At 43.9% G+C, this 18,636-nt stretch overlaps 1 protein-coding gene across 1 annotated transcript in view; it reads right to left on the bottom strand.

The window, feature by feature from the left end:
* Positions 1-18,636, bottom strand: part of DNAH8 (dynein axonemal heavy chain 8) — a 380,399-nt gene that overhangs the window by 215,784 nt on the left and 145,979 nt on the right. The window contains exons 36-38 of the mRNA XM_026482812.4: positions 10,309-10,508; positions 7,570-7,723; positions 5,993-6,156 (exon numbers count right to left, since the gene is read on the bottom strand). Coding sequence (XP_026338597.3) covers positions 5,993-6,156; positions 7,570-7,723; positions 10,309-10,508 — 518 coding nt within the window. The remainder of the gene's footprint in view (positions 1-5,992; positions 6,157-7,569; positions 7,724-10,308; positions 10,509-18,636) is intronic.

Genomic DNA, 18,636 nt, shown 5'->3' with positions numbered 1-18,636 from the left:
CTCGCAGCGCTGCACGGAACATCCTACGTGCCCTAAAACCCTGAGCACCCCCACCCATGAAACAGTCTCTGTGTTCTCAAGCCTGGGATACATCACAGAAATCACTAACGATGCCGTTAGTGCAGGGAGCGGCTGTCAATACTCAGCTAACGATCTGACCTGAGATACCAACGTCCATTCACACAGCCCCCACCTCACATCCTCGTATTGTTGCCATTCTCCTTTTTCCCTAAAAAGATTGCATGAGTTATTTTTTTGAGAGACAGACAGAGATAGAGACAGAGACAGAGACAGAGACAGAGACAGAGCCGGGGGTTGGAGACACAGAGGGAGAGACAGGATCCTCAAGCAGACCCTGCCCTAAGTGCAAAGCCTGACGACGGACTCGATCTCAGGACGCGCGAATCATGACCTCAGCCGAAACCAAGAGGCGGACCCTGAACCCACGGAACCAGCCAGGCATCTTGCTCCTTGTGTCTACTGTGGGCCCTCCTGTCCCACCTCTTTGCCTATGTCACCGAGAGCCTGGGGGTTTGCTCTGGGCTCCAACCCCCAACCCTCCTGGTGACCGCAGTGAAGACCGCATGTCTCCCCTGTCCCACCTCAGGCTAGAAAGGCCTCAACCGTGAAGAGCAATGGGACCTGCGTGGTGCGGCCCCAACGGGCAGAGCTGCTGAGGAAGCGAGTAGAACACCTGCTGCCCGCCTTCCTAGACAGAGACCTGAGCTACATCTCCATGTTCCTGGCCACATACAGAGCTTTTGCTACCACCCAGGAGGTGCTGGACCAGCTGTTGACAAGGTGAGCACCCTGCCCCTCCACAGCCCAGTGGGATTTGCCCACCTCCTGCTTGGGAGTCTGGGGAATACCACCCAACTTCCCGGAGCCTCAGTTGGCTCCTCGGACTGGGGCAGAGTTATTACAGGGACTCAGTGGGGTCCTGGAGGGTAAGGACACCTGGGTGCCTGGCCCTGTGGAAAGGCCCGCTACAGGGGCTGTGGTCGTGCTCGTGGACCATCGTCCTGCTCCCCATGAAGAAGCCTCTGCCTCAGCCCTCACCGTCACCACAGTCTTGAGCTGGGCTCTTTTCCCCTTGGAAAAGGACATCTGACACTCCATCTGGGCTCTGTGTCCTGGGTGAGACCAGAGCAGGCATGCCCGGGGATGAGCAGGGGGCCCCAGGCCCACTCAGCTCTCTGGGATGGGGCTGGTGGGGGCCCTTTCATTCATCAAGCATAAAGGATGGATGCCCTTCTAGGTGCATACCTGCAGACGCTTCCCTGGGCGCTGGCTGTGATCCCACGCACACAGCAGACAGCACCCGGGAGCACCCCAGGGCTCCATTCTAGTCGGCAGTCAGACAGGGACACTAGGTATGATGAGAGGGAGGGTTCACAGGGCATTTCATGCGACCCCCCCCCCCCACCACCCCTCCGGCCTCCTCTAGCTACGGATGCGTCCTCTCTTCCTGGGACGAGATCGGCGGAGCCCAGGAGCAGCAGGGCATGTGAGTGAGCTTTGGCTAATGCAGAGGGCCCTTCCTTCTTCGAGAGGGCAGCGAGGGGACTGTGATCTGGGGGCTGCTGGACCCTCATCCCACACATCTACAATTCCTGTGAGAGGGTCCAGGTCAGAGGGCTTCTTCTGCAGAAGAGGAAAGGGGTCCTGGAGAGCCCTGGGTGGGGTGTGGGCACTGTGGGAGAGCAGAGGGGGCTGGAGGGCAGCCTCAGCCCCTAACAGAGTCATTCCCCATCCCCGCCGCCTCCCAGCCCTGTCTCTACCCCAATCCTGGGACCCAGAACAAAGGGCATGGCTTCCACACATCTGGTGGAACATCCACACTGGGTGCTCAGCAGGTACTCAGGAGACCCAGGGAGGGCTCGGGGACTGGATGTCCCCCACCCAGTGGGAGATTAGTGTCCACGGAAGGACACCCTCTCCTGTCACCTACTGAACGAGGCAGCACGTAGGCACGGGAGGGGAAGTGGGAGGTATCGGGAGGGTCGTGGGAAGGCCAGGGATGGGACAGAGTCCCTTTGTTCCCTCCTCGGTTGGATAGTCACAGAGCACTAGTGTGCGCTGAGGGCAATGACCACGCCAGACACGCCACCCCTCCCTGCCCGCATGCAGTGGAAGTCACGCGGCAAGTGGGCAGGGAGACTGAGCAGGGCGTCCAGCTTCTGCCTGGAGGACAGAAATGGTCACACCAGGGGTCAAGGGCTCCCACTCACAGAGGCTTCTGGCCAGCCCCTCCTCAGTGACCAGGCCTGCCTCAGGCAGGACTGCCACATCACAGGTGGACATGGAGTAGGAATGGGCTCTGACAGCCAGGAGCCGGGGACCCAGGGGCCCAGGTTCCCACAGGGGTTCCCTGGGGCATCCGTGTGGGAGGTGCCCTGTCCTCTGACTCCTCTGTCCACCTGTCTGTCCCCAGGGCCATCTCCTCCATCCTGGGCATCTGGCTGGGCCACTACCCTGAAGATTTCTTCCAGCCCCCAGAATTTCCCTGCCTAAGGACACTACTGGCATACGTAGGCCTCCACGTGCCAGGCTCAGACCTGGAGCGACGTGCCTGGCTCCTTCTCTCTCGGCTGCAACACCTCGAGACCGCTGAGCTGGAGGCTGGGGGTGAGGAGGACTGGGGGTGACTGATGGAGGCCTGTGGAGGGGAGAGAGTGGGCCACACAGAGCAAGCCTCCACAGACTGCAGTGTGGCTGGGAGCAAGGAGTGGTCTCAGATCACTGTCCCCGTGGGCTACAGTTTGGGGAGACCACCCAGGGACGGGTTCTTAGACTCAGACAATATTGAGTGGTGGGCAAAGTTGCCTTCATTTGGAAGGAACATGGAAAGACAATCATGATGACCATACTTTCTCTTCTTGGAGCGACAGCAGCAGCCCCAGAGCGAGATCCGGAACTGCGCCGAAAGCTAGTCCCAGCTCCCACTGTGGTGCCTGCTGCAGCTTCAGAGCCTGAGCTGGAAAATCCCATCACTGCTGCTGGAGCTCAGCAACTCAAAAGAGCAGGGACGTCACCTGCCGTGTCGGGCCCAGTGCAGCTGGTGGTCAGAGCTCTGATCCACCGTGAGGACGTGCAAGAGTCACCTGCGCCTTTGGAAAGCCAGGAGCCTCAGCAGGCCCCAGCACCAGCCATGGAGGTCCCTGAGGAGCCCGTGATGACACCTCCCATTTCAGAGCCACGGCAGGATATACTCAGCGCTCTGACTCCCTGTCAGGAGCTTGAAGACCCACGTGCGCCTTTTGCAGCCCCGGCGCCCGCGCCCGCTGCAGCACTAGCTATGGAGGTCCCTGAAGGGCCCCTGATGCCACTTCCCATGTCAGACCCAGCGGAGGATATGCACAGAGCTCTGACTCCCTGTCAGCAGCTACAAGAGCCACCTGCACCTTTGGCAGCCCCGGAGTCCGAGCAGGCTCCAGCACCAGTTATCGGGGTTGCCGAAGGCCGCCGGCAACCACCTCTCTCAGTGGAGCAACCGGCCTCGGCCCCGGAGCAGCAGTTCCTGCTCGCTGAATCCCCAAAGGATGGCTTCCCCTCCCCTGTCATTCCAGTGTTTCTAATTTTTGCGTTGTTCATGCACCTATTTCATAGCTTAATATATTCTGGTCTATAAATAAAGGATAAATTGAGTTTTCATGGAATTTTACTCTGATCCTTTTAAATTGTACATCCAGGTGTCATTGGATACAGAGTGTTTCACAACCTTGTCCTTCTACAATATTTCCCTCCCAGAGACTCCCGTGCCACTCGTCAGATACTGCTCATTCCCTCAGCCCATCCCTGCAGCCACGGCTCCCCTCTCGTCTCCGCCTCTGTGAGTTACTTCTTCTGGGTTTTCATGTGTGTGGGATCAGACAGTGTGGCCTTTTTGTATCTAGCTACGTAACCTATGAGTGATTCATTTTTTTTTCAGGTTTTTTTCTCTTAAAAAACAAACAAACAAACAAACAAAAACAGAAACAGAAACAAAAAAACCATTTTACTACAAAGGAATATTCCTAATACAATACTGCGCAGGTGAAGCCCCAAAATGAAATGTTTTCATGATCTGGGATAGGCTTCCCTTTTGTAAGTGTGACCCAAGAGCCAGAAACATCTGGGTCCATGAGACACCTTCAAAATCTTTCATTTTCCTGGATAGGCCAGGTTTCAATGATTCTCATGTGCATATTATAAAAATATTAAGACTGCATATTAAATCTTCCTCTTTATTACAAACATATCAGGTAATTAAAAAGTTCTCTAAGGTTTTAGCCAGATTACGTTTTGTTAGTAAAATAGTGATGTAAATATGAAGAAAGGAAGACACATTCCTTCTACCTTCTACCATGATAGCCCATAACACATGGCGTCCCTCTTCCAGTGCTTTCCCTCGGAGTGTATGGGTGAGTGTGTGCGGGGGAGGGGGTGTGCCTGTGTGTGAGACAGGGTGGGGCAGGGAGGGTTCCACAGCTGGGCTCTTGTTCGGCCTGAGGTCCCCACAGTGGGCAGGCACTGCTGCTCCTCTCCTGTCCCCTTCTGCATTTTCAGGGGCTACACATCATTTACTCAGCAGCACCACCTCCCGAACAACTGAGACATCTCCAATTCTTTGAGTCTCATCCTTAAAGTGAAGAGTACAATGTGCCGTAAATCTCTTTTGCTTTAGGACTGTTTCGTAAAAGCACAATTTCTGGAACACACTTTAGTCCCATTGTGGGAGTATTGGCTGCAGGGTCCTCTAGCTATACTCTCTTTCTTTCCGTGGAGCCTTGCTCGGGAAAGGAGGGTCCCCGGAGACTAGAGATGAACCCTGAAATCATGAGGAAGACAAGCCAGCACTGAGGCCATCAGACTACCTGGGCGGGACCCGTGGAGCAGGGAAGAGCCTGTCCATACCGCCCTCATGGATCCTCCCTCCACAAGCATCCTGCCCCCCCCCCCCCTGCCCCGGTCCTGGAACACCCCTCATCCAGACCCCGTCCCGGGACACTCCCCAGCCACTCCAGCCCCTCCTGCTCTAGAACTCAGCTTCTAAGTAGAGCAACCAGGTCCTGCTTCCAGGCCAGCAGAGGGGCGTCGGCCGGGCCACACTTGTCTGCTTGCTCCGGGTCCATCCTTTTTTGGGCCCTCTCCTCGCAGGAAGGAACCAGCCTCTCATGGCAGCTCAGGTCAGTGAGTCACAGACATGACCTGAATGTGTTCATCCATATGTCCACTAGGTGGCAACAGCAAGAACTGCTTGAACCTCTGTGAACAGGAGGGACCTTTACTGAGGAAGGAAGAGAAGGCTAGCTGAGGACAAAGCAGGAACTGACACCCCCCCCCACACACACACACACACCCTGCACCATGGGGTGTACATGACATTCCTCAGGCACTCCTGGCTGCCCTGAAGGACAAAGAAACAGGTAACCTATAGACACCACAATCCTGCAAAACTCAAGTCTCCCTCAGTTTTACAAATGTGTTTAGCAGTTTAGAAGAATGAAGCATTTCTACCAATAACCTAGCTTCCGGAAGGAAAAGTAGATAAGATGAAGTGTCCTTCTAATCTGCAGCCTCCAGGAAGTTCCCAACCGTCTTAATGTTCATGCCTTGCTAGAGGGCAAAACCACCTTCCCTAGACAATGGCAAGGCCTCTGTACCTTGGGAGTCTTCTTTAACTTATGCAAGTATTATCTCAACCTCCCTTTTTCCTTACCTCCCCCAACCCCATGGTATATAATCAGCCACCCCTCACAACCCTGGTGCAGCAGCTCTTTCTGCCCCCGGGTCCCGTCCCCGTGCTTTAATATACCACCAATTTTGCATCAAAGACACCCCACGAATTCTTTCTTGGTCATCGGCTCCGGACTCCACCCCACTGAACCTCACCAGTATTCCAAAACCTCATCACCTACGGAACCAGAAATGTCGTCCACATTATTTACCTGTTTGGGATAAAACACCATCACATATAAAATGAGAGGAAACTTAAAACTTCGGCTCTTACCCTGTGAGTGACTTCTGACATACTTCCAACTGTTCGTGCAAATGAGGTAATAGTTGCCCCATGGTTTCATCTCCAACACAGCAACTGATCACATTGGGGTTCTCGTGAGCTCTCTGCATTATTTTTATCCATGACTTGTCAATATTCTGAAACCGCTTTGCTTCCTAAAAACAAACTCCTAGTCAGTAAAAATTAGCATTTGAATAAAGCAAAGTCTTCATTTTGGAATTTCCTAGAGTTCCTCAGACCCGCTGCTGTTAGTTGTGTTAGTTCTCAGTCTACATAATTTAGAGGAGCAATTTTTTTTCATCTGAATTAATTCTGGACAACAAAAACCCGAAGTCGTAAAACTGCTTATCGAAATTCTGCTTTATCACAATGGGGCTTATTGCTTATTTGTTTTCTCACACTTAAATACATTTTTCAAAATGCCACACGATTGATTTGCAAAGCTATCAACTTAAAGCTCAAATCTAGTCTTTCAGCACCCCAGGTGTTTGGTTTGATGAGCAAACTGAAGAAGCATGAAAATAATTTGATCTCAAGATCTCTGAATAATTACAGCTGAAAAATACCCCAGGAAAAAGAAAAAAAAAACGAAAGAGTAAAACCCCCAAACAAAACTGCATTTATATTTTTGCAAATGAAATTTCTCTGTTTACTATGGATGATATTAAGCTTTGCATGCAATTGCAAAAATACCTCTAGAAATGGCATAATCTTTCCTCTTTTAAAACTTTTAAGAGTATTTTTTTAAAAACAATGCAACTTTCTGATTGAAAAAGAAAAGAATTATGTGTAAAAATTGTGTTACAAAGGGAAATGAGCCATTTTTAAGATCCTTTTATCCTTGATTTTTAATTTATTTAGATCCTGTATTTATAGAAATTCAGAAAGAGCAGGCTTAATTTGATAAGAGGGACCTTACCGTCATAGAATAAAGCCATTAGTAAGTTTATTTATTTAAAAGACCCAAATAAAGCTGTTTTAAAGATTTTTGTTAAGGGCTTCTTAAAGCTGTTTCTTTGCCCCATGGTATATATGTCTGATCTGTTACTGGTCAATTTACTAATAGTTCTTTTGAGCTTACACAATTCAGATTAATTTTAATTCTACTCTTAGAGGAAGGTTATAAGGTTACCTCTTAGAAGAGGTGAATGACTATAATTTAATAGTACCATATTTGAATGTACCTCACATCCTCAGACAACCTGGAGATTTGAAAATATATGAGTTTCTTCTTTCTACTAATGTTAATTAAGAAATCAGGACATTTTAAAAATTTATTTTGCAAAGGGGCTGGATAGTAAATATTTTAGTCTTTGCAGGCCATATGGTCTCTGTTAAAACTCCTGAACTTTGCTGTTGCAATGCTAAGCAGCCATAGAACATAAATGAATAGATATGGCTGTGTTTTAATAAAACTTACTTACAAAAACAGGTGCGTGGGCCAGAGATTGCCAACCCTGGTTTAAATAGTCAAGATACAGGTATATGTCTTTGTAAAGACTTCTACAGAGACATATAGACAACACACATCAAACTGTACTATCAGCAGTTACAAAAACCATACTTACCTGAGGTAGCTGTTTGGCAATATCTCCACCTACGAAGACAGCTTCAAGATAAACCCAAAGGTTCTGGACTACTAGCCACTCTTCAATTATATCTGAGGAAGTGGACAATTTGTACACCCAATTCTGAATAGTTTTTTTAAATGGAGCATTATATCTAAAAAGTAAAAATGGGAAAATATTATATTTTTAGGATGATGCAGAAAATAACACAGCCTAACAAAGTAAATTAAAGGAGACATAGTCCTTTGGAATTGAACGTGTTTTTTCCTAAAAGGCAGTTCCTTATCAGTTTCACACAGCTAATGAGATATTTGCTTTTCTAGGAGTGAAACGCCTATCATTATAGCGATTTTACTTGTTTCTGCAAATCAGTCACAGACCAGGAAGATGGGCCAAGTTTTGTGACATGGAGGTCCCGCAAAGGAATTGTGCTGGTTGTCTCTGGGAGGAAAGGGAAGACAAGGACTACGGTGTTTTTACAGGACTTCTGTGAGCCAAATCCAAGGGAGCACTGTCTGCAAGAATAACACACGGGGCACTGCTCCTGATCTGTGAAACTATTTCGGCAAGGCCAATGTCAAGACTGAGGGTTGATGTCCATCTACAGATGTGCTCTTCTCACCCACAGACTGCTAATTCCACCAGGCACTGTGCCTAGATTCTACAGTGTTAAAGATCGAGAATAGCTGCCCCCAAATAGCATGCTTCCTGTTTTCTCAACATCAGGGCTAGCGGCAGAGTTCATGAGAATTTGAGGTGTCCAGAAACCTGGGCAGAGCCAAGAAAGACAAGACATACAGGCGATGTCATGCAAGAAGTGATGGGAAGATCCCGGGAAAGGACCCAATTACCTATAGTTGGCTTAAGAAGCTGACGATTTGTGGTAATGACAAGTAGTTTCGATGTGGTGTAGTGACATTGCTGGTGAGTGGCACTTACTGACAAGGTTCTTCAAACTTTTCTTGATCCAGGGCGGGGTGACTTGAAGGTGCTCACATACAGAAGGGGGTTCTTCTGGGTATAGTCTGATGCCTGAATGCAACCCATAGCTTCTCTAGAAGCCCATGCTATACATGGAGGTATAAAGGGAGTTATATAAAAATTGCCCCAAGGAGATAGGTGAGCTATTCAGGCAGTAGGAGGCATTTGACTCAACACCCAGTTTATACTGTGCATCTGGCCATCACCCTAGAGCCAGAAGAAGTCAATATACTACAAGCATCTTTAAAATTAAGACATGCACACTAAGATGGTATGGATGGACACTTTCAGGGGATTGAAGCACCTAGATATTTGAGGCCAAAAATGGTCCTGCATGGAGAAAAAAAAAGAGTCATCTTTGATGGTGTATAACTTCCCAACATGAAAAAGGGAGACTTGAAATAAGATCTGGCATAGCCAGTTTCTGTCTTTTGGTCATTGCCCAACTTTGCATGGTGGAACCTGTCATGACTGATAGGCACTCCTATAGATCAATTGGGAATCCACTTGCAAAGTGTCACCATCCAGGCACTATCTGGAGTCAAGTCTCACCCATGGGGATATACAATTTCCTCCTGAAGTCACATCCAGGTAGCCCTAGAGACCCAGCAGGCACTGCCTCAGCATTGAGTTTGCTAGTACTATAAATAAGTATTATACTAATCAGGCTAAATCCAAGTTAAGTATGAAACTAGGAAAGCCTTCAAATCCCGAATTCTTTGGCTACAGGCACTGTTCAGGTGAATCCACAGCCTTTCTTCAAGAGGTCATCATTCAGGAAATCAGCATGGCAAATTTTGCTATGAACCGTGGAAACAGTATCCCATAAAGTCTAAGAATCACTGACTATCCAAAGGTCACCTTTGCCAGGATTATTCAGATTCTCTGAAAGCAGATGTACCTAGGATCTTAACCCCAGCAAGTCAACCCAGAACTCCCAGAACTAGGAGCTTTGAAATTAGTACATTATCCAAATGCAAGACTGCTTTTGGGACCAGAGGTCATGTAGGATATGATTCATTGATCAGTGATTCCAACCTGGACAAGGGATATTAGAATTCCCATGTACCCCAGACATTGATTCTGCTAATGATGAGGTTGTGATATATTTCTTAGATGTGTTAAAGTGAAGAATGGTTGAGAATTACTGCATAGTCAGCTAGGGGATTAGAGGTTGCTAATGCCCAGATTAAGAGCTGACAGTATACTTAATCTGAGTCCCATTTCCAAAAGCTGCACTCAAGGTCACAGTCACCTTCAGCTGGTTCAGTAATCCAATGGTGGACAGGCTGTCTCACTTAGGACACAGTAAACCCAGCACACAGATAGCCACTTTTCCCCATAAAAAAATGCACGAAGTGTTTACGTAACAAGCCCCTAACTTTTCCTGGGTCATTGGGTGAATACTTGAGCAGGGTTAGCCAAGAAGGGCAAAGATGACAAACTGGAAAAACCAAAGAGTAAGAAAATGAAATGAATAGGTCCTCTCAGTGGGGAACCAAGATGTTTGAGAGGTAAGCTGCCAATATGGAGGGGAGTAATTATTATGGAAAAACAATAAGAAGAGATGAGTACCATAAAGAAGAGACAGAGGCCATGATTGTTAGGGAAAACAGGTAGCTCGTTTAAGGACAGACAAGAATGAGCTCTTGAGGTCAGAATCTTGTGTTACCTCACAGCTGCAAAACTGGGCTTTCACCCAGTATTTTATAACCCTAAAAACCAAATGAAGACCTTCCCCCCAAAGTATAAAATTACCTGTTGCTCAGTAAGGAACCTAAGACCATTAAACTATCCTCCATCAAGGTGATAATTTCTCCTGATTCAGTTCCTTTGAGAAGAAGCTCTCCCTTTCCCTTAAATGCTGCAAAACTCAAGTTCTGGTTGGTCCAATTTTCAATCACCTGAGTCAGCTTAGCTTCAATATCCTTCTCCTTAATGGCAGATATGCAAATATCCTTCAGAGGGAGATCAAAGAATATGTCATGACATTTTCAATTACAAATTGTCTTCGAAAATCATAGAATCTTCAAGCTTGAACCTACAAGTCATTTAGTCATTTTGTGGCCAAGGAAACCAAGGCTTGTGATCATTGTGTTGCAAGTTCAAACCAGAACCTTCTGACCATCTGACTACTAGTTCTTCTATGGTACCATATACATGCAATAATAGAACTTAAATCTTCATGTTTCTTGATTACATTTATAATTGGAGTTTTTTGGCCAAAATGGAGATAATCACAGCTGCTGTATCTCAGCAGGTTGTTATGAGAAACAAGGGAGAATACATGGGGGTGGGGGGTCCTTCGAACTCTTCAATGTAACATAGAATCATTATTGTATTCTAGCCTGTTCTGGCCCTAATATGAATATCTCATTGGCTTAAAAGTCATTCTATTTTTTTTTTCTTATAGGTTTTCCTGTTTTTCTGAGAGTCCTTGATATTAAAGCCTCACAAGGTAAAATAAAAGTAACATATTTTCACTACCATGCCTCTGTTTGTTTTCATACTTTGAATCACAGATCTCAGAGATGGGAAGGAATTGAAAGGTGTAAGGTATTTCCACAAATAATCATAATACAAAGTAGCATGTAATAAATGTCCTTAGAGTGGTATGACTTGTTGTGAGTTCTGAAGAGGGGGAAAGGACTTCTGCCTGCAGTCAGGAGGGAAGGCCTGATTGAGGAAGGAGCATCTGAGACTGAGTGGGATTCCAGTGGGTGTGGGGGCAGGCAATCTACAGTGAGGGGAAAGAGATCCTTTAGAGGCAGTAAGTCCAGGGACAGGAGGAATCCAGCTTGGCTAACAGCAGGACATGCAGAGCAGAGCAAACAGGATACACTGGCATGCACAGCACTAAAAATCTGTTTTGGGTATAAATCATAACTGAACCCTAGAATTCCTTGGAACTATAAAATATAGTTTTCAAAGCATAGCTTATAAATGGTTATATTCTCTTTCTTTTTAAGATTTTATTTATTTATTTGACAGAGAGAGACAGACAGCGAGAGAGGGAACATAAGCAGGGGGAGTGGGAGAGGAAGAAGCAGGCTCCCAGAGGAGGAGCCTGATGTGGGGCTCGATCCCAGAACGCCGGGATCACGCCCTGAGCCAAAGGCAGATGCTTAATGACTGTGCCACCCAGGCACCCCCCTAAATGATTATATTCTTAAGTGTAAAACCTACTTAAAAGAATGAGATGGGCACCAAAGTTCTTTTTCAATTCTTCATTTCCTTTATTTCCTTCCTTCAAGTATACGAATGACATTTATAAATAGGACAACATTATTTGTCCTATTTATAACAAAACAAAATTTCTGGTGTACATGTGTTGTTAAGAAGGGGAGAAGGAGATGGGGCACCTGGGTGGTTCAGTGGGTTAAGCATCTGCCTTTGGCTCAGGTTGTGATCCCAGGATCCTGGGATCAAGCCCTGAGTCAGGCTCCCTGCTCAGCGGGAAGCGTGCTTCTCCCACTCCTTCTGCCTCTCTCACCCACGCCCCCACTTGTGCTCTCTGCTCTCTCTCTCTCTCAAATAAACAAATAAATAAATAAACAAATAAATAAAATCTTTAATAAGAAAAAAAAAAGAAGTGGAAAAGAAGAGGCAGAACACTCAAAATCATATATATGAGAGACTTCCAGTCACAGGGTACAGTTCCTCACCTTCAAAATCATAGAATAATAGGTAAAATGCAGGGAAAGTAGAAAACATAACCAGCCTTAAAAACCAAAAATCCCCATGAACTGGAAGTGGAAAAGCTACACAAAGCAGTGGGTGGAGATGAAGCCCAGGCCTGAGGGCTCTGGTGGTGCGGGAGGGGGCGGGGGAGCAGGGGGGAATGTGGTAAGCCCTTATAAACAGTTTGCATAGACATATATGGCTATACCCAGTGTCTAGCACAGAGGCAACCCACTGAAAACTGCCCAGCCTCTCTGTGAAAAAGGCCTATTTGCTTATCTTAGAGCTTCTGCCTGAGGGGCAGGTATCTAATTTAACACACAACTAGGGGCCTACTGAAATACTCTCTGAAGACAGAGGCTGGTGGGCACCACTGTTGCACTGTCCCTCTGCCTCACTCCAGGTCACCGATATCTCCCAGAAAGTACCTTATGCACATGTCTGGCGCTCTGGTTTTTGGTAGCTGCCACCCAGGAGACATCTCTTGATCACCTGATTCTGATGGTAAATGAGGTTTGCCACAGGACTATAATAAATGGGGGGGGGGGGAGTTCTTAATGAGCTACCTACCCCCAGGGCTGAGACATCAGACTGAAATGCCTGGCTTCTTACTGTGAAAGAGGCCTGTTGCTTTATCTTCACAGCTCTGGCCTGAGAAGCAGGCTTCTAATTAAACATACATCCAAGGGTCAACTGTAATCCTCTCCAGAGACTTTGATGGGTGACTGCTATCTTCAGACTCATGCCGTGCTCCCAAATGCTGGCATCTCCAACAAAGGAGCTCATGTAAACAACTGGCACCCCAGCATTTGTGGCGGTCACCCAAAAGGCACATCCCTTGATAGCATGACTCTGGTGACCAGTGGGGCTTGTGTTCATGGGCTCAATAGAACAGTAGCAAACAAAGAAAGTTCTTAACTGGCTATCATTCCAGGGTTCAGTGCAAAGAGAACAGACATAAATGCCCATCTCCTATTGTTCCCTTAAAAGAGGCATATTGCATACTTCATTTTTTTAAATATTTTATTTATTTGAGAGAGAGAGCACGAGAGAGGGAGGGTCGGGGGGAAGCAGACTCCCCACGAAGCAGAGAGCCTGATGCAGGGCTCAATCCTGGGACTCCAGGATCATGACCTGAGCCAAAGGCAGTCGCTTAACCAACTGAGCCACCCATGTGCCCCGTATTGTATACTTTAAAGTTGCTGCCTAAGGATATAGCTTCCAATCAGCCTAAATCCAGGTACTGACTGAGATCCTCCACTTTGGGGCCTGACAGGTCTTGTTACATCTTCAGTTAGTGGGAGCACCTAAAGATAAAGTAGACTATTGGGACAAACACAAAGGTTTAAGAGACAACCAAGAGCTGGGGTGCCTGGGTGGCACAGCGGTTAAGTGTCTGCCTTCGGCTCAGGGCGTGATCCCGGCGTTCTGGGGATCTGTCTATGAGCCCCACATCAGGCTCCTCCGCTATGAGCCTGCTTCTTCCTCTCCCACTCCCCTGCTTGTGTTCCCTCTCTCACTGGCTGTCTCTATCTCTGTCAAATAAATAAATAAAATCTTTAAAAAAAAAAAAAAAGAGAGAGAGAGACAACCAAGAGCTAGGGCAGGCTTGAAGGACAAGCTTCATCTCCTATACAAGGCCACTCCTTCATGACTGGGAGAGGTTGCTGTTTTATATAATGCATAAACACCAACACAGGGAGGAAAGTAAAATGAAGAAACAGGAATATGGTCTAAATAAAACAAGTTACAACCTCAGAAAAAGACTTTAATGAAACAGAGATGAGTGATTTGCCAGAGAAGAACTCAAAATAATGGTCATAAAAAAACCCACCAGGTTCAGGAGAACAATGCATGAACAAAGGGAGAATTTCAACAATGAGAAAGAAAATATTTAAAAGTACCAAATAGAAGTCATGGAGCTGAAGAATACAATCACAGAACTGAAAAGCGCAATAAAGGGGTTAAATAGCAGACTAGGTAAAGCACAAGAAAGGATCATGAACTTGAAGACAGGGCAGCAGACCTTACCCAACCAGAGCAAAAAGAAAAAAAGAATGAAAAATGTGAAAACAACTTAAGGGACTTCCAGAACATGTAGGCCAACATTCGTGTTATAGAAGTCCCAGAAAGAGAAGAGGGCAGAAAACTTATTTGAAGAAATAATGGCTGAAAACTTCCCTAAACTGGGGGAAGAAACAGACATCCAGATCTAGGAAGCCCAGAGACTTTCAAAATAGATGAACCCAAGAGAGAGACTCACACCAAGACACTATAATTAAAGTGTCAAAGGTTAAAAACAAAGAGAAAACCATAAAAGTATCAAGAGAAAACCAACTTGTTATGCCCACAAGACTAACAGCAGATTTTTCAGCAGAAACTTTGCAGGCCACAAGAGAGGAGCACAATATATTATTCAAAGTGATGAAAGGGGAAAAAAAAAAGATCATGAATACCCTACCTGGAAAAGTTGTCCTTCAGAATCAAAGGAAAGATAAAGAGTTTTCCAGATAAGCCAAAACTAAAGGAGTTCATCACCACTAGACAAGCATTACAAGAAATGTTAAAGGGACTTCTTTAGGCTAAAATGAAACAGTGTTAATTAGTAACAGGAAATATATGAAAGTGTAGATCTCACTGGTAAAAGTAAATATACAGTAAAATTCAGAATAATCTAATGTTGTAAAGGTGGTAAGTTAATTACTTAAAAAGCCACTATGAAGGTTAAAAGACAAATGTAATAAAACTACCTATAACTACAATATATGTCAATGGATACAAAGATAAAAAGATTTAAACTGTGACATCAAAAACAAAATGTGGTAGGGAGAAGTAAAAATGTAGAGCTTTAGAGTGCATTCAAACTTCAGTTATCAACTTAAAATAGGCTGTTATAAATATATTGTTATATATAAGCCTCATGGTACCACAAAGCAAAAACCTACAGCGGATACACAAAAGATAAAGCACACCACTACAGAAAATAATCAAATAACAAAAGAAGAGCAAGACAGGAACAAAGTAATTACAAGAGAGCCAGAAAATGATTAACAAAATGACAATAGGTACATACTTATTAATCATTCCTTTATATGTAAATGGGCTAAATTCTAAAAAAAAAAAAAAAAAGAGTAACTGAATGGATTAAAAAAAACCAAAAACAATACCCATCTATATGCTACCTACAAGAGACTCAGTTCAGACGTAGGAACACACAGACTGAAAATGAAGAAATGGAAAAAGATATACCATGCAAATGGAAACCAAAACAAAGCTGGGGTATTTATAATTATATAAGACAAAATTAAGACAAAAACTTTAATAACAGACATTATCATTAGATAATGATAAAGGGGTCAAACTAACAAGAGGATATAATTTCATAAATATTTATGCACCCAACATAGGAGCACCCAAATATATAAAGCAAATACTAACAGACTGAAAAGAAGAAATTGACAGCAATACAATAGTAGTAGGGGAACTTAATACCCTACTTTCACCAATAGATAGATCATTCAGACAGATGGTCAGTAAGAAAACAGTGGCCTTAAATGACACATTAGATGAGATGAACTTAGACATATGTAGAACATTTCATATAAAAGCAACAGAATACACATTCCTCTTAAGTGCACATGGAACATTCTCCAGGACAGATCACATGTTAGGCCACAAATTAAGTCCCAATGAATTTAAGAAAACTGAAACCATGTCAAGCATCTTTTCCAATGACAATGGTATGAAACTAGAAATCAATTACAAGAAGAAAACTGGAAAATTCACCAACGTGTGGAGATTAAATAATGTGCTACTGAAGAACTAATGGCTCAAAGAAGAAATCAAAAGAGAAATAATTCCTTGAGACAAATGAAAATGGAAATACAACGTACCAAGACTTATGGGATGCAGTGAAAGCAGTTCTAATAAGGAAGTTCAAAAGGATAAATGCTTACATTAAGAAAGAAGAGAGATCTCAAATAAACAATCTAGATTTATATTTAAAAGAATTCAGAAAAAGAAGAAACAAAACCCACAGTTAGTAGAAGGAAGGAAATAACAAAGATCAGAAATAAGTGAAGTATAAACTAAAAAGACAATAGAAAAGATCAAAGAAACTAACACCTGGTATTTGAAAATAAGATGCAATAGATAAAACTTTAGATGGACCAAACGAGAAAAAAGAGAGGACTCAAATAAAATCAGAAATGAAAAGAAGACATTAACCAATGCCAGAGAAATAGAACGGGCCATGAGAGACCACTATGAGCAATTACATGCACAAGAATTGGACAACCCAGAAGAAATGGTAAGTCCCTAGAAACATACCACCTACCAAGACTGGATTATAAAGAAATAGAAAATCTGAACAGACTGATTACTAGTAAGAATATTGAGTCAGTAATCAAAAAAATTCCAACAAAAAAAGTCCAGGACCAGATGGCTGGTGAATTCTATCAAACATTTAAAGAATTGATACCAATTTTCTCAAACGCTTGAGGGGAGGGAACACTTACAAAATCTTTTTATAAAGCCAGCAGTACCCTGATACTAAAACCAGACAAAGACACCACAAGAAAAGAGAAGTACAGGCCAATATCCCTGATGAACATAGATGCAAAAATCCTCAATAAAATATTAGCAAACTGAATTCAACAATACATTAAAAGGATCACACACCATAACCTTGGAATTTATTTGGAATTTATTCCAGGGATACAAGGACGGTTTCAGTATCCACAGATCAATCAATGTGATATACCACATTAATGCAAAGAAGGATAAAAATCACATGATCACCTCAAATGACAAAATTCAACATCTGTAAACAATATAACCACTCAACAAAGGTACAGAAAAGAACATACCTCAACATAATAAAGGCCATATATGAAAAATCCACAGCTAACATCACACTCAATGCTTTTAGATCAGGAGCAAGACAAGGATGCCTACTCTCACCAGTTTTATTCCACATAATATTGAAAATCCTAGCCAGAGCAATTAGGCAAGAAAGAAATGAAAATCATCTGAATCAGGAAGAAAGAAGTAAGGTAAAACCGTCATTATTCACAGATGACATGGTATTATATACAGAAAACTCTAAAGATGCCTACCAAAAACTGTTAGAATAAATGAATTAAGTTGCATAAAAAAAATCAATATGCAAAAATCTGTTGCATTTCTGTACATTAATAATGAATTATCCTAAAAAAATTAAGAAAACAGTTCCATTTATAATTATATTTTAAAAAATACCTAGGAATAAATTTAACAAGGAAGTGTAGGACCTGTACACTGAAAAAAAGAAATTGATGCAAGAAGCTGAAAAAGACACGAATTAATGGAAAAATATCTCACGCTCATGGATAGAAAGAATTGATATTGTTAAAATGTCCACATGATCCAAAGCTAACTGCAGATTAAATGCAATCTCTATCAAAATTCCAATGTCATTTTTTTACAGATACAGAAAAAAAATCCTAAAATTTGTATGGAACCATAAAAGACCCCAAATAGCCAAAGCCATCTTGAGAAAGAAAAACAAACCTGGAGGCAGAATGCTTCCTGATTTCAAACTATATAACAAAGTTACAGTGATCAAAACAGTATGGTATTGGCATAAAAACAGACACAAAGAACAACAGAACACAATACAGAGCCCAGGAATAAACCCACACGCATATGGTCAATTAATTTATGACAAAGGAGCCAGGAATATACAATGGAGAAAGGGCAATCTCTTCAATAAATTGTGTTGGGAAAACTGGACAACCACATGCAGAGGATGTGGAGAAAAGGGAACCCTGCACATTGTTGGTGGGAATGTAAATTGGTGTAGCCACTATAGAAAACAGTGTGGAGATTCCACAAAAAATTAAAAATAGAGCTACAGGGGCACCTCGGAAGCTCAGTCAGTTAAGCATCTGACTTTGGCTCAGGTCATGATCTCAGGGTCCTGGGATCGAGCCCCACATTGGGCTCCCCACTGAGTGGGGCTTGTCCTTCTCCCTCTGCCCTTCCCCCCACTAATGTTTTCTCTCTCTCTCTTCAAACAAATAAATAACATCTTTAGGAAAAAAACAGAGCTACATATAATCCAGCAATACTATTTCTTGGTATTTATTCAAAGAAAATGAAAACACTTATTCAAAAAGAAAGAAACCAGAACATAGATTCTGAGAACAGACTGGCAGTGGCCAGAAATGGAGGGTTGTGGGGTGAATGAAGTGGGTGTAGGGGGTCAAAAGGTACAGACTTCCAGTTATAACACAAATAAGTCCTGGGATATAATGTACAACATGGTGACTATAGTTAATAATACCGTATTGTATATTTGGAAGTTGTTAAGATAAAAGTTCTCATCACAAGAAAAAAAATTAACTATGTGTGGGTGTTAACTAA

This window comes from Ursus arctos, unplaced genomic scaffold (assembly GCF_023065955.2).
Source record: "Ursus arctos isolate Adak ecotype North America unplaced genomic scaffold, UrsArc2.0 scaffold_31, whole genome shotgun sequence".
In the NCBI taxonomy this organism is placed as follows: Eukaryota; Metazoa; Chordata; class Mammalia; order Carnivora; family Ursidae; genus Ursus; species Ursus arctos.
The sequence above is the reverse complement of the archived record's forward strand: the minus strand, read 5'-3'. Positions and strand labels throughout refer to the sequence as shown.